General features: G+C 36.2%; 1 protein-coding gene across 15 annotated transcripts in view; it reads left to right on the forward strand.

Moving 5' to 3' along the window:
* The first annotated feature begins 854 nt into the window (after positions 1–854).
* The window catches only part of ROBO2 (roundabout guidance receptor 2), a 931286-nt gene continuing 909138 nt past the window's right edge, over positions 855–23002 (forward strand). For 3 of the 15 annotated variants that reach the window (XM_080591494.1, XM_080591497.1, XM_080591487.1), the window contains exon 1: positions 858–1213. In XM_080591494.1, coding sequence (XP_080447620.1) covers positions 1090–1213 — 124 coding nt within the window. In that variant the 5' untranslated portion in view covers positions 858–1089. Of the gene's footprint in view, positions 1214–23002 lie in introns of all 15 variants that reach the window. The other 12 variants (XM_080591486.1, XM_080591485.1, XM_080591508.1 and 9 more) reach the window with 9 other exon arrangements.

Below are 23002 nucleotides of genomic sequence, written 5' to 3' on the forward strand. Positions count from 1 at the left end.
AATATGAACAGACATCCAGAGATGTAGGTAGCTGTGCTCTTGCTGTGGCAGTATCAACAAATATTAAATGCAAAATTGTGCCGGAATATATTATTTCAAAAATCTGTACTTCTGAAAGTCCCCTTTCTATTTCCCTCTCTCTCCACACCCTTAGCCCCAGGATTTATGGGAACCTAAGGACAGACAGTGTGAAAATATAAAATTCATAGCTGCTCTGTGCACTGAAAAGATTACTGCTCTAGAGCTAAGGATCTGTTCTTCCTGTTTGCTACTTTAAGAAAAAAAGGGGAGGGGGTGTGTGAAAGCACCCAGTTTTCTGTGCTGCAATTACTTCAGAAATGCTATAAATGATTAGTGTATCAAAGCTTGCACTGTTGTTTAAAGTATAAGCAAAAACATTGATAAACTGCAGTCAAAAGTCCTAAGCAGTTGCACAGTGTAAGGCAGGAAATCTGCTGCACACAATAGAGATTAAATGCTCTCTGTGCATACTGTATTCTGCTCAGCCCTCGCTGCTCTGAGCCAGGACTGTGGCAGTCGTTATCTCGAGCAGATTCCTTGGTGATTTTTGAGCCCTGCACTACCTACCCAAGTGGCAGTGACACCAGCTTTCACTGAAGCCTTATTACTCTTAAAAGAGCAATTTGGTTGGTTGCACGGCTATTAGGATCAGACAGTCAGGCTTAAAGCTGTCAGTACAACTGCTTCTCATCTTTTTTCACAATCCTGACATCTTTTCTCTTTTTTGCTGGACACGAGCATTACTGTTTTTATCATTTTCAATCAAGCTCACTCTGCAAGCTGAGGAATATATTCCCACAGAAACCAAAGTGAGAGCAGAAATTATTTTATAGCTACTATAGTAGCAGCGGTGCTGGCTGCATGTTGTGTGGGAGAAACCAGATCAGTGAGAAATGTGGCTTTCCTCAGGGCTACATCACTGAGATATTACTTCAACATCTAAGGATAGCAAAGCTACTCCTTGCTCTGATTTTCCTGTGATTAATAACTCCTCCTTAAGCAAGCAGAGTATGCAGAAAGTGGGGTAGAAGATGTAAGATATTTTTTTTTGGAAAATAACTTGTGGAAATGTTATCATCAGTGAAACAGGGGAAAATCACTATGCTTGAACTTCTTTTCATTTTGATGTTGCTCTTCTCTGGACCAACCCTGAGCAAGCTTAGCAGGACCAAAGGCAAACACTGGAAGGGGGGTAAGTGGAAAGAAAAAGTTTTATAATGGATATTTGGGTAAGATTTTACGAAGCTGACTTAAGGATGCTCTAAGGTAAATACCTATGCTGTTGTGAATGACTAAGATTTCAGGTTACTGTGTGGACTTGAAATAGGGTACTGAAAAGGGAGCATGGATTTTAATTTGTTTTCTTGTTAGTTTGCTTGGCTGACTCGGTAAGGCATATATTCCTTGCAGGAATTTTACTTTGCATTTTATTATTAACAGAATAACATTTAAGGCCTTTATACAAACAAATGCCTGCCCTTTAGTAACTGGTGGTTTTGGTGTTTTTTTTTTTCTTTTTTCTTTTTTTTTTTTCTTTTGTACTATGGGAATTTAGATTGTTACTTTCATTATGGAGACTCTGGGACAGATGCTTGTAGTTTTGTTGCAAGAAATGTTCCCCCCCAGCATAGGGTGTTATAGTGCTTTAAAAGAAGAGGAGAGAAAGCAAACAAGCAACTGATTTTGAGTGCAGAATTGTTAGTGTGTGTGGTAAAAATGACTAGACAGACATTTTTTTTTTAGACTACATGAATATTGTGAAGTGCACTGCCAGCAGCACTAATTGGCTGACTGGCTATATCAGTGTTGATGTGTTAATAAAGATAAATTGCATTAACTTTATCGAAAAAAATGCTGTGCTGAGAAAACACTTATGATTTTTGAAGGGAGCAATCCATTTTCCTCTTCTAAGAACTGCTGGGAAGATTTACCTTATATGTGCTGTGAACAGTTCACTAAATGTGCCTTTTCATAAAGTTCACTTTGTTTTGCTTCCTTGCGTGACATTTGTTTATGGAAAACATGGGTTATCGAGGTCTCATAATCAAATAACTCAGTGAGCATAAATGTTATCTCATAAATATTTGGACTGAGGGACCGTGGTTTGTAGATAGCTTGATGTTTTCTCCCTGGTTGCTTCTTGATGTTACTGATTGGATGCACCCCAGGATTTTTTTTTTTTTCTTACAAGTATTGCCACAGCGTGGTTTGTTTATCACAGCTTTAATAGCACTTTCAGTTTGTCTCTGCTGTCAGTATTGTGATCTGAGGTTAAAGAGTAGCATCAACATTAAAAAGAAGTTTTAATAATTTATCACAACATCTCAGCAGGAGTCTCCTCCCTCCTCCCTCTGTACTTCCCTTTGTTGCATTTAAAGATATCACAAATCTTTCACCTTCTGTACCTTCGAGGGAAAAGTTGCAGCACACTCTTAACCTGGACTGTTAATGCAGCACAGTACGTCTGCAAATTATTTGCTGGTCCTGTAAATCACATTATCACATGTATCTCACGGTGCTGCTGCTGGGTATCCTCCTTGCAAATTACAAGCTGTTATTTACTCTAGGCAGCATGACCTCTTCTCAGAGGCACATGAGATAGGAATGTATGTCACTGTCAAGTTCCTGGGATTTCAGAAATGCTGTTAACTTTTTCTCCTTTTCTCCCACTTTCAATTAACTTTGGTAAATGAGGGGTGTATTGTTTCAGTCCCTTACCTGCTCTGCAGCAGAGGCCAAGCACCCTACTGAAGAATTTTTGTCATGGGTAGAAAATAATCCCTGAATCTCGCTGTGGAAAATAATACCTTAATATGGGGCTTTGCTTTTCTTAAACGTGCTGTTTGCACCTGAAGCAAAAAATAGAGAAGGTACCTTTTCCAAGGAGACTGAGAAGCAATTTGTCTTGTTTACTCGCAGCTCTTGAATCAGCCAAAAACTAGGCTTATCTGCTGTACAGTAATGTTTTTGTACATAGATGGCATTGCTAGAGTTGTATTGCTTGAATATGATGCATAGTTTTCAATGAAAGTTTTATGTTTGGGATCTGCCAGAATGTGTGCTTTGGTGTCATGTAGTCTGAGCGTTTTTGACCTCCAAAGCATGATATGTACCTCCCTCTCTATTCAGCACCGAGGATCAGCTTCTGCTTTGTGTTAACATGAGGTTTTTTTTTGTTTTTGTTTTTGTTTTTTCCTGTGGCGTACATGTGGAATTTGTGGTGTTGCTTGGTGAAATTTCTGCGTCCGTACTTCTCCTCTGGAGCACACTGGAAAGCCTGTCCCAGAATGGGAATAGATTTTTTAAGAGGTTCAGGAGATCTGGGCACCTGCACACCAACTAGCAACTACATTGTTCGACTATATTGTTCAGAGGGGAAAGGTGGATGCATGCATCTGGAAATGCACAGTATAAATCATAGTATAGCTATACTGAAGTTTTCCCTGATGGGCAGCATTCGCTAATCCAAGCCATCATCATAGGTTTTTCTGTATCGCATCTTGTTTCAAGAGTGCTGCAAAGTATGGACACCTGTGGAAAGTGTTGGTCTTCAATGTCTGCATAGGCCTTCCTCATGATCAGTACAAGTATAGGCAAGTGAATCTCAAAATTCTTCCTGTATAATTTAAAAAACTTCATCACTGAAATTGCAAGTCTCGATAAGTCATTTTGATGGTCTTATTGTGTAGTTCTCTTTATTATTAATCAGGAGAACAACTCCATTCACCTCTATATTTCTCCTTGGAATTTACCCTAAAACATATCCACCCGCATGCTATTAAAATAAACACCATTATGGGTAGAAATCGCTTCCTGATTTAGTTGCGATGGCAAGTGTCAGGGATTGAGATTAGTTGTATATGTATGTAGGCCTAGAGGAATGGAAAGATAGCATTTTCTTTTTCTAGCTGTTTTTAAGTCTGTACTCCAGAAAAACTTTCAGAATAAGTCATTGGAATGTAGTGCTTAAATGTATCTTAAACTGAGATTTATAAACTAATGTTCAAGATAAACTGCAGTCTGAAAGCAGAAGCTGAAAGTACACATCAAGTGGATTTGCTTTTTCCCTTTGAGTCAAAATAACATGCCATGGTTCAAGTTTTTAAGAAGGATTTATAATATGGAGAACAAAAAACTGGGAAAAGAAGATTAAGTACTCTTTTGATTTTACCTTAAATTGGAAAGCAGGTTTCAAGCGTCGCTAATACCTATCCCCTCCTGAATTTGTTTCCAGTATTTTCACTCTATCACATACTATAGGGAGAAAAAAAAGTTTTAAATGCATCCATTTGTATGCCCATGGATATGTTTTGTGTCTGTTCAGTGGCATCTGGGAGAATTTGGAGACTGGGAAGAAAACTGTCCATTTGTGTCATGTTTGGGAACCTTCCCAGCACTTCCTTCATACTAATAACATGGTAGTATTAATTCCTGACTGAGGAAAATTATGGCAGTGACTCACATTTACTGATCTTCTGGCAATATCAAACATCCCCTGCATCTGTAAGTGGTGTGTCACATCTGATAAGCACCGCACACCAATGTGAATGGGACTAAAGAACATGATTTTCCCAGCTCTTGCCAAAGGGCCCATTACTGCTAGGTTTTCAGCCTTGTTCAAGAGTTCACAAGGGCAAACTAGCGCCGTACACAGAAACCACTGTGTATAGTTGTTGAATATTACTTCAGCTGTAAAACAGCAAAATGAGCGGGGAAAAGAAAATCATGGATGATGCTTGTCTTCTGGTAAATATCAGTGTATTTTACAACTCCACTTGAAAGCTGCATGACAGAAAGAGTTCAGAGAAGAGGGAGAACATTATGCAAATGTCTGTCTCCTGGAAGACATTAACCCCTTACTCATTTTGGAAAGACCTTACTTTTTCAGCCTGGAGATAGCTGTGCTGTCCCGGGGCCCTGACCTGACCTTGTAGCAGGACCAGGTATTTCTGGAGGGCCAGCTCCCAGCCCAGCCAAAAGGCTGAAGGCGGAGCCACTGAGGGATGGTCCTCCACGGGGAGGTGAGCCTCAGGGGGAGAGAACCGGGGGACAGTGTGTGTGGCCCAGGATGCCCCAGCGTAAGAGCAATACACTGACAATGCCATCAGCACCTCCTGAGGGATGAAAAGGCCTTCAGGGGTGGGAAGAGTAGTCAGAGATGGAAAGGCTTCAACATGAAGGGACCAGAACTTGGGTTGGGTGAATTAATTTTACCTTTTCCTCAGAGAGTTGTTTGCTCAGGTCTTCCTTGTGCTTCATCAGAAGAATTTCTATGTTTAGAACTAAAAGTATGTTTGTATTTGCTTACAATCAAATTAGAGGAAAAACAAAATGCAATGAGAGTACAACACACCACAGATCCGGAAGAGGACACAGAACCTCTCGTTTTTGTCTGTGTGGAAATGAAGCTTTGAATCTTTCATGATTAAATCAAAGTTTATTATGTAAGTGATCCAACGTTATATTTCAGTTCCAATTTCAGCTCAACAGCAGTTTAATCATTTTTATGGCAAAAGATACCAGTGCAAGAACCCTAGAATTGTCACTTGCTAGGTCTTACTGGTAGGGGTGATGCAAACGTGTATGTGAGATTCATGTTATCCTCCTTTCATACTGATCAGCACATATTGTTTAGGATGAATGTAACCCATGAACACTGGTTTAAATTTTTTTAAAAGCGTAATTCAGAGATTAGGTCACAAAAGAAAAATTCTATAAACTGACCTTCCCTTTTGTACAGAAATCAGCCACCTTTCAGACCTACCAAATGTGGAGGTAAAGCACTGGATTATTGGAGTAGTGGCTAGAGTATGAGAGTTGGAGATGTTAAAGGTCTAGGTGCTAGGTGCCTGCGGTAGCTTTGAATAACCAGACATCTCAGGTACATAGATGTTATGCATGCAGAACAACAACTTCACAGTGCACGCACACTGAGTTGGGGGAAATAGGGCCTTGAGATTTGCTGCATTTATAATGAAGTGTCTCTGGATGGTCACAAAGTCCAACACGTCAAGAAAACAGTGAATTTTTATAGACATAGATCTCTTCTTTGCAGCCTCTCAACAATACTATTGACTTCCCCTGCAGGGAAACTCACAGAGACTGTTTTTGTCACAGGGAAGCTGTTTTCACCTGCAAGGTGACGAGGATAGAGTTTGGCTGCAGGGCGATGAGGACAGAGTGATGGAGGCTAGGGTCTTTGAGGAGTAGGAAGTAGAGAGGAGAGGTGGACCCAGGTAGCCTGGGCTTCTGTGTGAGCTATCGTGAGGCACAAGGGGTCTGGTCAGACATGATGAGATGAAGCTTTTTATATGATGGTTGTGACTTTCAACACTGTCAGACATGCTGGTAGGATTCACTGTTTTGTGTATGTAATTTAGGGTGTAACCATTTACCATAGTTTACAATTTGTCTAATTTAAATAATTTAACGAAATTTCAAGGATAAACTGCACGTATGATGAACAGTATTTCTTATTTTGTAAGACATTAAATATTTGGATATTGAGTGACTGTGAAATGAACTTTTTTTTTTTTTTTTTTTAAAAAGAGTCTTCTATTTGCTTTAAAGTCTAGATTTATATCCCCTGTTCCACAGTAACAAACAAATTTTTGCTCCTTCTTTTACACCTTCTTCAGAGTGCAATCTGAATTTGAAAGTATTCTGCTGTTCTGTCTTGGAGCATCCAACCCCTGCTTATCTATTTTTTATCTCTTTGAAGACATTTGAAATACCATATAGAAGGCTGGTAACCTGTATGCAAACTCATACTGCTGGAGACAACGTATACTAAGGGAATGGAAAACAAAGTTTGCGAGTTTTTCCTTCCCAGCTGGAAGGCTGGGAGGGAAAATGATTGGGTTATTCAGGTCATGAGAGAACAAATAAGATGTAACATCAGTCTAAGAATAGACAGTTCTGTTGGCACAAAACCAAATGATAATGAATAAATGTAGGCTGGAAGTTAGAAGAGTGATTCCAACCATCATTGAGAAGGGGCTGCCATCCTTTGGCAGATGAAGTCGGTCTGAGCTGGGTTTCCACAGTCATCTTCAACCTCTGCCAGTTCTGGCTGCAGGGGCTCCCACCACCACCTCCACCAGAGCTAATGCTTGAGGACATCTACTGGCACCCCCACCTGCTGATCCTGCCAACAATTAACCATGTAGGTGTGGATAGTGTTTGTCTAGCTGTTGGGATTCCTTGACTCACAGTATCGGGTCACAGGGACACCTAGGGCTATGGCCACAATAGAAGAAAAGAGGTTGCAATCATGGCTACATTTAGGCTAGTTCAAGCTGATATATAACTTCAGCCTCCTGGTCAGGATTAGCCAGAAGAGAGCAAAAACCGTAAAAGAATAAGATTTAATAAGGTGGCACATTCCTTTGAATCCTATGTCCACATCCTGTACTCAAAGCCTTGCTTGAAATGTTTGCTATCATATTAAAAAGTATGTTGATCAAATAGTTATAAAACAGAAGGAATATTTAAATACTGGTCATCCCCATAGAGATGCACACATCCCCCTCCTTTGGTTATTTGCATTTATTTTTTTTTTCCTAAAGTAGGTTTTGCAACCACCATAAAGTATCATTGACATTAAAAAGCTAGTAAGCACAAGAAAACTCTCTTAATTAGGTCCACAAATAAAATGTACTCATGTAAATTGCCTGTTACTTGTTGAAAGAGCACAGATCAGAGATTCAAAATGATGAACAGGCTTCAATATATATCAGTCCATCTGAGAAAAAGTTGTTTTGCTGTTCCCTTTCTGGCAATTTTGAAAGCCAATGATGTTCATGAGTTAAACACTATTGATGTTTTTACTTCAAAGCATGATCTAAAGAGTACTTAGAGTGCATTACTATTTTCAAGGGTCATTACTAGATACCTCCATGAAAAATTATTTTGTTTAATACATTCAAAATCAGTGTGTGTGCAGTGTTTTTACAGATGACTTAGTTTTGGTAAAAGATATTCAAATTGCCAACTATGGAAAGCTTTTTCTATTTTAGAGCTCAATAATGAGAGCACCTCCAAAGAAATCACCTTTTCAGTCTTATATATCTGAATCATAAAATCTTGTTCTCAGCTAAATTGTTGTGTTAGCTCTCATCCTAGGACAGATTTCTTCTTCCTAGTTTTGAAACTTCATTCTCTTAAGCTAGCTGCATATTAAAATAAATTCATGGCTGCATATGGGTATTGGACAAATAAGTGAACCACAGTAACTCAGGAACATCAAAAATGTTTCCCTGTTTTCCAAGGTTTTCCCTCAAAACCTGTGTTTTCCATTACTGTGTTTCCTTGTATAAGGAAACATAAATGACGAAATGAAAAGAAAAAAAATGGAGATACAAAATTCAGTTTTATTGCCAGAGATGATGATCACTCAGCAGAAGCTACCAGAGAGAGTTTTTCTCAGCCTTCATAAAAATCAGCTCTTTGGTATGACTAAGGATCCTCTTTCCTCCAGACTTCTGTGTCCTCTGAATACCAACTGTCTTTGCAGCCTCCTGATTTCCTTCAAGGTATAGGCATGCATGAAGTTTCTGTGTTAGCGCAATTTATGCTGAGACTTCATTGATACAATCCTTGTGTCTATATAACCAAGTAAGGTTATGGTTACAGTGGTGCAAAGGGATAAGAAGCTCTTGGTCTTCATTAACTTCCCCATAAAGGATGCTGGATAAATGATAGTGCTCACATTAACATTGTATGTTGCGTTAGTTAACTTGTCAGCAGCTAGATCCTGAGTGTTTTAGAAGTTTGTGTGATCAGTTTTGAAAGTTTAGACCAAGAATAGCACGGGTTTATTGCGCTGCCCAAGTTTGCTGCCTCTGGCTCAGTAATTTAACCTTACTGTAGGTCCATTGTATTGACAGTGGAAAAGCAGACAGAAGTGGTCCTTAGATTTGTGAAGAGGAATAAAGCAGTAAATGGTTTGCTCCTTGCATATCACATTATTAAGAGAAGAAACGGAAGACTGTATAATATTTGATACAAAAAAGGGAGGAAATAATAATAATAATAAACCCACAAAATTATTCTGTAAAATGGGTAAGATGTTTTTGAGTGAGATTGAAGGAGTTTAGTCTGCTCAATGATGGAAAATCTGAGAGCCAGCTTTCATGCAATTTAAATATGTCACTAAATATCTTCTCCCATGAAGATAAGGGGTCCTTAGAGGTACTAGAGAAAGGTACTGCAAGAACTAGCGAGTAAAAGCTCATGTCAGACACATCAAAATAAACAATAAACAAATTTTAGACAGAGTATTCTAAAAAGCTTGTTTCAATTATATTTTAAAATCTTACTGACATGTTGGAAATTTGCATTCCATTGTCATACTTGGTGTAATTAGCACTTAATATGAGAAACCACAGATACTGTTCTGAACTTCTTATACCCTGAAAATATGCAGGGAGAGTCCATTTTTCAGTCCTTCCTTTCTATGTTTCTTCTGGAAAATGGTTGATATACCAAATCTGCCACTTCTGATTTAAAAATTAGCATACTGTCCAGAATATAGCCCTTTGGGAATACGCCTGCTTGTGTCTTCTGCAAATATATGATTGTGTCTTATTTCTTGTGCTTGCTAGAGAAGAACTGCTGCATTGTGCTATATATTTGGGTGAACTTGGTAGTAGCAACTGTAAAATAAGTATCATCTTTCTTATACTTGTTATAGTCAGAAATAATTCCACTGAAATTTATGGAATTATAAATATAACAAACTATATTATAGAGAGGAGAATCTACTTTTGAGTCTTAGCTGTAATATCATCTATTTGGTAATCAGTCATGGCAGTTCTCACCAGGTAATGCTTGCCTGATACCAGATCTAGGCAGCTAGAAAGAGACTGATCTGAAGATGAGAGTGTGGAAAAGACACAAGACTGATGAAGAAAGGAAAGATTATGACACTGGTGAAGTTCCCACTGCTTTATAATAGTTCATACTGGTTAAGCTAGTTTCATACCATCAATGATTTTGGTACAGCTTAAGAATTTGTCTTCATTCTTTATTTACTTTAAACTCATCATTCTGCTATGGGTCTAGTATGGGGTAAATGAGCTGTTGTTATCTGTCCATTTGATTATCCCTGAATTGATGTGGTTTTATATGGTATGCCAGAGCTTGTTTTAATGAATTACTGTCTGCTTCAGTGTCCAGAATCACTTAATTCAATATTTTTCAATTTATGTGTAAAGTCATTTCAAAAAACTTAGATTAGTAATACATTTAATAATAATAATAAAAATAATGAATGTATACTTAAAATAATTTAAGGTTGCACAGCATTGGGAAGGCTATTTCACTGAAAATTTGGACAATGGTCAGTTTTTAAATTTTCAATTTTTATTTTCTCCACTGCAAGACTATCAGGTTTCTGTTCTTAAAAAAATGACAGTCCTGAATTGTAAGGTTCATGCTAGTAACTTTGGAGCAAAAGTGAAGAATAACTCTGTACTTTGCAGAAAATTTCTTTTTTTTTTTTCTTAATTGGAAAATTTGTTGGAAATTTCAACTTTTGAACGGTGAAGAGCAGGAAAAGGGAGATAGGGAAAATAAAAAAAAAATCAACCTCACTTAATTCCTTGGTGCTGTTGAGTTGTGTGTTTTGAAGGAAAAATGTCCATTTTATTCTTTTAAAAAAGAGGCCTGTGGTAGTTGAACAATCTAGTTGTAATAGAGTTACAAAATTAACTTCTAAAATTGTTCATGGAGCTTCCTGGCATTGTGTATTGTGTATATATACAGGGGCAATCCATAGTATATCAGGGCAAAGATATAGTTTTTGTACTCTGAGGAAAAAGCTTTTTGGATAATATTTATGTTGACCTTAATTTAAACCTCTTTGCTTTTCAAGAGGGAAATCTACAGTCTCTATTTCCACTTACAAGAAGATATTTTATTAATGAATTATTATGAGGAGGAGAGATTCACTGCTTTACATGGTGTCAGTTTACTTTTTCTAGAAAAAAATAGAATATTTTCAAAACTCAAACTAAAAGAATTTCAATCCGTAAGCACCTATTCTGCATTGCGGTTCCTTGGCACCTAACAGGTACTATTATATTTCCTTTTGTTTATGTTGTCTCTTATCTTCTCCTTCTTTAATTTTCATGTTCAGCATACAGTTTATTCAATCTGCAAATTTTCTTCTCATTTTTAAAGTGCAAATGGTTATCTACAGAAGATATTTATCAGAGAGTTCTTAATTTATTTCAATCATCTTAAATAGGCTTCTATTTAAATAGAAAAATGTTACTGTTAACAAAAGTTACCTTGAATTATTTCTGTAGAGATACAGTATTACAAACCACAAGAAAAGTACAAATACTATTTTGGTTTTGCTTAATTTAAATTCTATGAAAATATTGTTTAGCATCTTGACTATTTTTTTTTTCTGTTGAATTTTGATGGTGTATTATAGCTCTTTAATCTGAAAGGAAGAGAGCAGTTGATAAGAGTTATTGTACCCTTGAATTACGAAAGGTGTATTGTCTTTTATGTATTCTCTGATGTTTATAGGTACTTCATAAAGTTGCTGAAAGCCCAGCTTAAGCAAAAGCTGTATTAAAAAAGCTTGCATGTGCTCTAAAAAGTACATCTCATAGAGAAAGTGAGATGTGTTGAAGACACAGGACAATATAATGTATAGTGTGCAAATTTGCTGGATCTGTATTGGTCTTTTCAATGCCCTTTCCAAACAGTCAACATGGTCATTTCATTTTACAGGTAATGTAGTTTGAGGCCCTAAATCAGTTTAGCAGTAAACACTTTTTATTCATGGCAAAGGCAGTTGCTAGCTCTAAATGTATCTGTTCATAATCACTTCAGTAGAAATACAGCAATGACTGATATATTCCATGGAACATACATTGTCTTTGTATATTGGCAAAGATCACAAGATGATCTATATGATCATCAAAAAGCTGTAGACAGTCACCACAGAATGAAATCTTTCTATGCATTTAGAAAGAAAAATAATTTGAACAATATCAACATTTGTGACCACCATCTTCCAGAAATGTGATTTGGGATTATGTTGTTTTACTATCTTTGTTCTTTGTGTGGGCATACACATATGTATAATGTTATATTGGGTTCTTATTTTGTATTATCATATAAACAATGGCTAGAATTAAAATGCTTCCTGTGGACATTCCTGATACATTCCTCTAACATTGAAGTTGTGCATAGACTGAAGACCAACTTGAAGATTACTCTTTTTTTTGCTGCTTATTGTGCAGGATAAATTTATACCAATCCACACAAATACTAATAGGCAGCTTGTCATCCTTTAGTAAATTACCCTCTTAGTTTTCAGAAACGTTGTAGATATAGGCTTTTATAACAGTGTTAAAGGTGTAGCAGGAACTGTCAGTTAACTTGTTCAAAATGCAAAGAGTATGCTATTTATATTGATTGCTATAGATTTTCGTCTTGTCTAATGGGATTTATATTTTTTCTATGAACTTGTATCGAAAAAAGTAAAAACTTAATAACGGCTAGACAGAGCTAAGACATTCCAAGTTCCAAAATAACTCAAAACTTTAAATTTCTTATGCATGCCATTGCACCCCTTGTTTCTAAGGCATCCAATCACGTCTGTCTTTTTGCCAGGACAGTGACGCTAAAATGGGCTGAAAACAGCATCCTTTCACTTTGCATTAAAGCACACAGAACAGCACTCAGCTTTGTGCATTTTGAACTCACTGCAATAAAAGTTTTAAGAGATAAGAAGCTTTTTCTATTTCAGGGTTGCCATTAGCTTGAATAATACATAAACAAGGGAAAAGGTCTGAAGTCCTATTGAGGATCACAGTATAGCTTCAATTAAATTATACATCATTATCACAGCTGCCAAGCCTGATGTGGGATTTTAGCCAACTATCTCACTAAATGTTCTATGTAGCTGTCTTGTCCATTTTTTTTTCATTTTTTTTTTTCCTAAGCACCAGTGGTTCTCTTTGAAAAACCTAGTTTAAGGAACAAAGTAGACGATGAGGTTTGGTTAATCAAGAAAGAACATTGAGATGTCAACAGTCAAGCACCAAGGGAGGAAGAAGGTCAACTCTCCAGCCTTAAAAACACTAGGGAAAAATCAAACACTATTGAGTCATGATATATTATGTTCCTTTTGAACTAGGGCTACATGAACTCCCTCTGTCTGCTGTGTGGTTTGCCATGCAGTTCCCAGTTGATAATAAAACCTCTTGTCAAGCAGAATTGCTATGGCTATCCACTGGGGATGCTTTCAGTAAACGTCCACAAAGTTGGCAATGATTTTGAAACTCAGTCTGAACAGATTATTTGTCTGTTTGTCCATCTATGATTCGTTCAGGTTTTACCACACAAAATTTCACGGTGGCTTGTCATTTTGTAGATGATTATTTTCTTGGATCTCTGTATGGTACAGTTATTCAGTCATGATATCGGCTACCTACTACTTCTGTGGTGGCTTTGGCATAAGTCTAGGATATACAGAGCTATTACTGCATACTTAGGAAAATCATTATTGCTTGTCTTTTATATTTATTCCTATAATATTCTCTAAAAGAGTTAGAAGTGTCTTGATTAGTTAATTACGCTATTCAGACTCCAATATCACCTCATTTTCCATTAATTTTACTGGTTTGTTTATTATCTTTGTACTAGTTGTATATTGATAAATATTCTGTCTTGAGTAGCCACATATCATAGACTGAAATCAAGGCAGCATTGCAGAGTTTTGTGTATGGAACAATTATTTAGGATTATACCCTAACATTGATTTTTACACTGAACATGCCATTGATTTCAGCAGAAGCTTAGCATGCAGATCAATGTCTCATTATGGAGTTTAAATGGTAATATTTGATATTTAAAGATAAATGGGCAAGAGGTATCACCGAGTTCCAAGCAGGACTAAAGAAATCTGATAAAAATTCAAATTTCTTTAAAATTTCAGATGGTTAAAAACCTCAGTTCAGAAGAAATATCTGGTAACAAATGTGTGAAGAATTGTGTTTAAAGCATGAAATAACAATTCACAAGAAAATAACTGGGGTGAAGATTGTAATATCTCTTTTGCACAATAGCACTAATATGATTGTTTACATAAAAAATTAAATGAAACATATAATTTCCAAGCCAGTTTGAGGTACAAGGGTACATGCTTGACTAGAGAATATGTTATTAATTTTTGTTTGTTTGCTTTTGTTTTTTTCAACTCTATTAAGAATTTCGCTCCCAAATTCTCAGTCCTCCACACAGCCCAATTTTATTCTGACGCAGGTTTCTTAACAACTGTTTGAGATTTATGTATGTTCTCAACCTCACTATATAACCTCACAGGCAGCTTTCAGATATTTTTCTTAAGGCATGTTTGTAATTTCTGCATGCTTTGTACTGGTAGAAGGACATCTAGTTGGAGGATGAAACATTCTTTTTGGTGATTTGCATAGTTTGATTAACCCTCAGACTGCAAAAGAAACTTTTTGTATATCAGCTCTGCCTTAGTACAAACCTTAAAGAGAAATGCAGAAGTTTTAAGCTGTCACACCAAATATGTAAAGAGTTAAATTTTTGCTGTCCTGTTACAGAACTATTTTTGAAGCATTTCTACTGATATTGGAAGAGAGGCATCTCCCTCAATCACTTCTTCAAAATCACTTGGAAAATCTGTTTTCCAGCATGTATTATATGCCCTTTAAAACAGCTTCTATGCTTCTGCCTTCTCTTATCAGTATGGGCCATAAATTTTGCATGGGTATAGAGGGAGCTGTAGTGTGAGTACTTGAAATAGTTCGCAAGATGCTGCTAAAGTGTGCAAAGTACCTTGGCAAATGGGTCTTCGTAGACAAGCATCATTATCAAGATCCATGGGTGCTGAGTTCTGTAAGCCTGAGGAGCACTAAAGGCCCTTGCTTGCAGGAACCTAATTTGGGGTGAATAGAGTCCTTATATTCATTGTGATATTGCACGTAAATGAAAATACCAAATGTCATTGACTTGTCAGTGAAAAAGTAGCCTAGGCTTCATAACAAATGGATAGGTGATGTATATTTGGAAGCTCCGTGACATATTAAAGTAGTTTATGAGGCACAATTTGTTTTGGTGGTCTGCTCTGATTGATGGTATACTATCTGGCACTGCTTCATCTGTTGTGGTATGTTTGTAATAAATGTTTGTTGTGAGACAGTGCTAAAAGTGTTCCATCTAAATCATTTGTTACTTATAACAAGTTTCAGTGTATATGAATCAAAGGTTGTTTATACTTGCCTTCAAAAGAATTCATCATTTTGGAGCAGTCCTATTACTTTAAATGGGGTAACTGAAAGAGTGAGTGCTCAGAACCTTTCAGCAATATATATTGAAAACAGGAGAGAAAGTTGAGCAGTGTGCAATGTTACATTTAACACTACTTTTAAACATGTTATCTGGCAATCCTGTTTTTTTTTTATTTTACGGTTTTGCTTTTGCAAACAATAGTTGGTTTTTTTTTTTTTTTGTTTTGAACAAAAACAAGCACTGTGAGACAAGGAAGCAACATCCATGCAAAAACTGCGATGTGTCAGGAGAAGTGCATCAGTGGGTGGGATTTTTGTTGATGTTTTATACCAATGTATCACTAGTTCATCAGAAAACAATAAAAAATGTATGCACCATCCACAGGAGATGTTCATTCTTGAAAGTACAGAATGCACCAATCTGAAGCAAACTGTGTGCTTTGTTTCCTTTTGATTGATAGGAAATGGAATCTTTTTTTCCCCATGGGCCCTGTTTGCCTCCTTCCTTCAAAATTCAAGTGAAAGTAGTAAAAAACAACAACAACAACAACAACAACAACAACAACAACAACAAAACTAAGGATGGGCATTTCAGGATGATCTAGATAGGAATACTGCTTTGCATTTTATTCTGTAAAATCTGATTTTTGTTTCTGTGGAGGACCTGAAAGGAAGAGGGCATATTTTTTCTCTTTCAACAGCCATTAGAAAAGGATAAGTACAGGAAGATGAAGCCAAGATAACACAGCTGTTTAAAATAATCTTGAATTTTAACAAAAAAAAAAAAGAGTACGTTGAGTACTTATTAATGTAAATTCACTTGCTGTGGGATTTTGAATATTCCTTAATGGCATTTTTCATGTAAAATATGAATGTACACTAAAATGTAGATCCAGAAAATAAGACAGAACTTTTTTAATTACTTTCATTATTAGCAATTATATTTGAATCATAACAAATATGTGAATCTGATGATATGATAATTTCTCCGGTTTCCTTGGTCCTTTATCATATTAAAAATAATAACAGAGAAATGAGTTTGACAAAGAACAAAAAGGGCCAACAGAGTTAAATGACTTACCCAAGCAGGAAAATATCTCCAATTCCTGCTTGTCTTTTTTGTTTGTTTTTGTCTAATTTTGTATGCCTTATTGTGGTAAGTAAATTCTGTGCTGGCAACTGGAAAGAACCATGTGGATGATTTTTTCACTATTTTCAGAAAGAAGGAAAACCAGAAAGTATTACAGAATTAAAGTTGCTGTAATGATGGGTTGAGGCTGAACAGTTGCAGCAGCATCAAACAATGAAAGTCAACTGCATGGTACAAGGCAGCATTGCTCATTCCCCCAGTGGCGTGTATCCATGCATGTGTTATGTTCATCATGTTTTTTTTACAGCTAGCCTTTTTTAGCTATGGATTGATACAGTTTTTTGTTTCTGTTAATGTTCTCTTTTCAGAAGTTCTTAGCATGTTCTTACTGTCTAGTAGCAACAAATTCAGGAGTGTTTATCAAAACTTTAAAAGTTTTATAACTAACCCCTAAGGAAAAAACAAGCTCAGAATCTGTGGCTTCCATAACTCATAAGACAAATTAGTTCAACATCCATTGCAGTTCAACATTCTTTGCTTCCTGAAGTTAATGAACAGATATTATGTGCCAATAGATGGAAATTAAATCTTCACTTGGTCTAAGGTCTGTCTTACCTACCTCTATCCACTCTCCTGCCTTTTTAATTGCAAATATTTGCCTCTGTATATTCATGTTTATTTCTCCCCTGTGAATATCTTTTTTTTCTTTACCACCTCATAAGCAACTGCTGGTTGAATTCTACAAAGTCTCTTGTATAGTTTTGGTGGAAGACATGGTCTTCTTTGGTATATTTCTTTTGGGATCTGATTATTCCATTAGTTCATAAAAACTACCCATTCGTAGGTAAAGCATGGCTTTTACACGTTGCCTACCTGTTTCTTGTTTTGGTACGTGAAAAGATAATGTATGTTTATGAATGGCATATCCACAAGACACATGTATGACGCATACAAGACTTGAGCTTCTAAATGCTTTAATATATATGTCTTGTAGCTCTATTCAAAAAGAAGACACACTACCCTTAGAATATATTAAAAAATAATAATTTGGGCAGGTGGGGAAGGGGAGATATTTGTATCATCTTATCAAATTATTGCTAAAATTCACAGACTTTCATATTATCTGCAATTCCTGGCTCCAGATTACTACAGCTGTGATATCTGAAGCTGCGAGGCTTCTACTTCTGTGATGTGGGGTAATAAAACATTCTCCTGATTGCTTTCAGAAAGTAGTAAAGATCTAAGAGAAAGGTGAGATTGCAGCCCCCAAGTTGTCTTGACAGTTTGTGGTTTTGCTCCTCAACTTGCACATAGAATGCAAAGAGGAAAGAAAAAGAAAGAAGCAGGAATTGGGAATGGCTATGCTTTGGCTGGGAGCACTCAGTAACTCAGTGTCAGAAGTGAGCATGGGGCTCAAGGCCCGTGTTGCGCAGGTGCTTGCATGAATGAGCAGTATCTTAGTTACCGCACGTGGCCATCTTGGTTCTTCCTTACCTACTATTTCTCTGTTATGCAGTGTTGCAATGTACAGCTGCTACCTCCGTTGCCAAGCCTAGATGATTTTCAAGATTGCTGGCAATAGCTGATGTTGCTGTGTAACAAGCCATCTTTCTTCTATATAGTAATTTTGCATACAAGTTTTGCACTCAAAAATTTCGTGAGTAGTAACAACACAGGTTTATTTTTACTACTAAGACAAGGTCTTTTATTTAGGCTTTTTGACAATGATGCTGAATATTCACCGTCTCTGGGAGGAAGCAACACATTTGCCTTTTGATCAAGTGCAATAACTTCTACTGTCTGTGCTTACTACCACATAGGAAAGTCTAACCAGGATTTTAGTTTTGAACTCCCACTTGCTAGTGGAATCTGTTTGACCATAACTTTTACCTTTGTTGAAAGGCAGAAAAACAAAACAAAACAACTCTCTGCAGACTTTTCTACTAGTTTTCATGGAGCCTGCTGTCCAGACTCCTGTGTGACACTTTTCACTTGTCATACTTACAGGGGGTCTACCCTTCCCAGCAGCCATCAATATAATCTTTTTTTCCCTTCCTCTGCAGAAGTAAATTTAACCTCACAACTCTCTTGCTAGGAAAGAGTTTTATTCAGTAAGTATATAGAGATCTGAGAGAAAAATATATTAGATGATCTGACAAATTCTACTGCCTTCATCTCTTACGGCACAATAAAAATAAATAAATTAAAAAAAAAAAATCGCTCCTATAATGGCTCTTTATTGCTATTTCCCTTGTTGTTCCTCACTAAAGTACAATTAATTACTAACAAAGCGTCCCATAAAAAAAAAAAAGAAGTTGATGGAACATCTGAAAAAAAAGAGAAAAAGTTGAGCATAAACTCCTGTAAACTCAATAAGAGGTAAAAATGTACCTCCCACTACAGGTTATGCTCTTTGTTTCTCATATTTTATTCTGAGGTGTTTTTTTTTTGGTTGTCGTTGCTATTGTTTGCTGTTTTTTCTCTCTCATTTCTTAACTTGTCTCTCTCTTCCTTGATTCTTTGACTACTGTCATTATATTTGTTCTTCATTAATGAGCATGTTAAAAATGGTGAGGGAACTATCTGCACTATCTGGGTCTGCTGTTTGTGTCCCAGCGTCCTATTTTAAAATTACAAGTCTTCCTAAAGGGATTAACTTGTTTGATAATATAGATTTTTATTATTGTTGTACTTTATTTCCAGAAGTAAGGATAAAATAAAGAGTTAAGCTAATAAATTTTTAGGGACTTCTGAAAATATTGCTGAAATGCTACTGTTCTAATGTTACTGTTCCTAATGGTTTATTAGGGAAAATACACAATTTACCAATATTTTCTTTAAAAATATGTGAACTCAATCTTGAAGTAGTTGCAGAAATCAGTTCACTAGTAATTAGAATCATAGAATTTCCTGCCAGTAAATATGCTAAATATAAGAAAGCATTGGGCTGCACAAGGTCAATATGTTTTGCTTTCAAAATATATCCTAATATCTGTTAATGTAATCCACCAATTAGAATGTCTATAAATAAGTATTTACTCAATAGATTATAATGTCTCCAAAGGGAGCAATTAGGTTTTTAAGGAGAACTCTTAAATATTCTTATGAAGGGTTTAGTATTTTCTTTAACGTTTTGAATTACAGAAATGCACATTTCAGAAATCACATTTGAATAACCAGTAATTTATGGTAAGCTTGTACTTTACACCCTGAAGATAAATGGTCCTTAAATGAGTGCTGATAATGTATATTAAATAATATTTATTTCAGTGTGAAAATGATGAAAATAGGGAGGCAGATTTTCTTTCCTGCTGTAGTGCTATATGCCTTGGTACTTACTGCGACCTTTGGTGTAATTAGTGGTCATGTAAGAACAGTTTTTGTCCCACAAAGCCCTTTTCAAATGTATTTTATATACTGGAGATAAAGGGATTCAAAATACTGAGGCAGACTCTGAACTTGATGTAAATATCTGTGAGCTAGGCTGATTTAAATTAGTTGAGCATCTAGCTCATTCTCTTTGAAAACGGATAATCAGCTTCAGTGGTTGACTGAGATTTGTGGGTTTCATTTCTTTCATTTTATATTTAATTGTATAAAATAGTGGCATGCAAATTTAGCAGAGATTATTAAAATTATTGATCACCTAGGCTATCCAGTCAACAGCAAACTATGCACGGTTATAAGCCATTAGTTTTAGGTTATATTAGGAATTCATCCAATTAGAAAAAATAATAATAATTAAAAGGATCAGGGATGTGTGTCAAAATATAATTGCACATTCCAGAGCTAGAAAATTGTAATAGTAGGACTGGTAGTCATTCTTATAAGAGAGGGCAAGGGCAAATGGTGAAAAATTCAAATATGAGTGAAATGCCAGTAAAAGTCATATTAATAACAATATACATTACAACCTGTTGTGATTTTTCTCTCCCATGGGTCATATCTTCTTCCTCTTTTTTTCCAAGTTACCATGACCATGGAGGAAACATCTTTCTCTCTGGCTGCTTTTCTCAATAGTGTTCCCCCCCACACACACTTCTTTATCTTATTTGAGCTTCTATAATTAATGTGCAACCTTATGTAATATGAAAACTATGTGAGAACTGTGAATTAGGGACATGAAAAATAAAATAAATCCAGTTACTTTGAAATAATGTTATTTATAATCATATAGTAATGTTTCTAATTCCCTATAGAAACTGTTTTACTCATAGCAGAACAAGACATACCATGCTTTCCCTCCAGACTTGAAATAAAATGAAAGTACACATGTTACACAGTTAACAGTATAGTAGGCTGTAAATCATATTATCTCATAGTAAGCAATGGCAAAAGTGACAGAAAGTGGTTCACGTCACTGAATAGTATGAATATAAATCTAAGATGATACACAGAGAGTTCCTCTTAAAATGGTATTTGAAAGAAAGACAGTATTATCATTTCTGAGAATTGCCACCAAAAATGGCAGTTTTTAGCACTTAGAGCTTGTTTTTCTGTTAGGAATCTTCTCATTCCCACAACAGATTTTTTTCCTAATCTTTGGGAAATGTTGGCATTTTTGGTATGTTAAGGAATGCCTCATTCTCAGCAGCATACAGAGTCCTTTCCTTGAGCTTATTCAGTGTTTCACATTCACTCACCATAAAGGCAATCTCTTTCTAAAAAAAGAAGTTTTTGTTGTGTATCTGATATACTGAGCAGTGTCTGAGTAATTTGGGATCAGCGGAAAATAAGCTGCTACATTAAAAACATTTAAAGAAATAAAATTAAATCTAATGTCTGTGTTAACTATGCAGGTAAAAAAATGGGTCAGAAAATTGCTTTTCTGAGGTAACTGAGCTGCAGTCTTTCCAGTCCTTCACTGGACAAGGACCACATTCACTACCAAAACCATTAGCAGAGTGTTTAGAAGAATTATAACATCCAAAGAACACCCTTTAATGCTGAGTACTCTCGATGACTGAAATTACTGGAAGTGTCCATTTCCCTTAAGTTACTTAAGTGCCCAAAGTGGCAAATGGGTGCAATTTTCAGAAGTATATACATGAATAATTCTCATTGATCTGAATTGCAGAGAAATGACCAGGTTCACCTAAGAAATCCCACTTTGCACTTATCTTCATCTTTAGGTGTCAGCACATCGCAAATATATCCTTGGGGCACCAAAGCAAGATACCATCTTTGTTTATTTAAACTTCTGCTTAACTGTGAGTGCGTGCTTTAAATTAAGCATATACTTCTGTAGTTTTATCAATAAACATAACTCAAGCATGTGAAAGTCTTCCTGATCCCAAAGTACTTTGCAGGGATAGGCTTCACTGCCAAGCTGGCAATTGCATTGCTTCCTCCTAACATCCACACTTTCAAAACTCTGATGTTGTAAATTGAGATGTAGTATCTTTTTGTCTTGTACTCAAAGGGAATTTGAAATCTACTCTGTTAACGTGGAATATAAAATAGATGGCATGGAGGGTGCTCATTCAAAGAGGGAAATGAAGTCTTAGAAAAATAATCCTCATTTAAATCCCTGAGGCAGCATTTTGAAAATCTCTGGCTGGAGTATCAGCTGTGCTAAGGACTGATACCAAACAGCATGGAAAAAAAAAAAAGTCCTTTGGATAGTCAAAGTATTTGATTCCCAAGTAAATAAAAGGGGCCATAGACTGTAGCTGCTTTTTTACTAGCTGTGCATAGCTCTTTTTTTTTTTTTAAGATATATTCAATGAATAATATAGATAAAAGATGCCAGACCTTCAAAAGATTTTCAGAGACAAAGTACATTATTGAAGCCTTAATTCATGTAATTATAGAAGAATAAGAAATATTTAATTCATAGCATATCAAAAGAATTGAAGAAAAATGAATGGACTGAGGATTTCCCCCAGACTATCATTTATAACTAGGATCTTCAGTCTTAGTCAAAGAAAAAAAAAATTAAAAAATGAAGTTTGTGATCTATTCAATAATAAACACATAAGAGGGCAGAAGTATTAACTAGATTAAATGCTTATTTAAGACATACTTTCTTAATGGAGAGAAGAAAAAATGCTGTTTTATGCACTACCACATTTGGTTTGGATTTATAAATGTCCTAGTGTGTTTTGGCCACAAGAGACAAATTGTGTTGCAGACTGGAAGTCTGAGAAAGGAGGATTGGCTTCCAGGCACCATCTTGCTTCATTTCTGCTCCTCCTTCCCCATCTGAGAAGTGTCAGGCTGGATCTCAAAGGTGCTGCCAGCTTGGCCAGTGGATTAGTTGAAGGACATCTTGGATGGTCCAAGTCAGGAATATTTTACCAAGCTAATGTTGAACTGTTTCTGAGGACAGGAAGGTGATACAGGCTGGTTTTCAGCCTGCTGGATTTTGGAGGAGGGAAGGAGCAGGGGACTGCAGGAGAAAGAGGGATGGGAAAGAGAACAGAGCTGCACTTAGGCAGGTTTTATCAGACAAATTAGAAAGTAGCTGTGATTTACAACTGTCATTTGTACTGAGCTGGTCCAATCTGCTTCTAAAGTAGCCCCTGGTCTGGAAGGTTTTCTGTCCGTCTCAAATTATTGCCTATGTGAGAGAGAAAAAAAGTAGAAATTCACTATGGAGATCAGG

The sequence above is a fragment of the Anser brachyrhynchus genome (assembly GCF_964034855.1).
Source record: "Anser brachyrhynchus genome assembly, chromosome: 1".
Taxonomy (NCBI): domain Eukaryota; kingdom Metazoa; phylum Chordata; class Aves; order Anseriformes; family Anatidae; genus Anser; species Anser brachyrhynchus.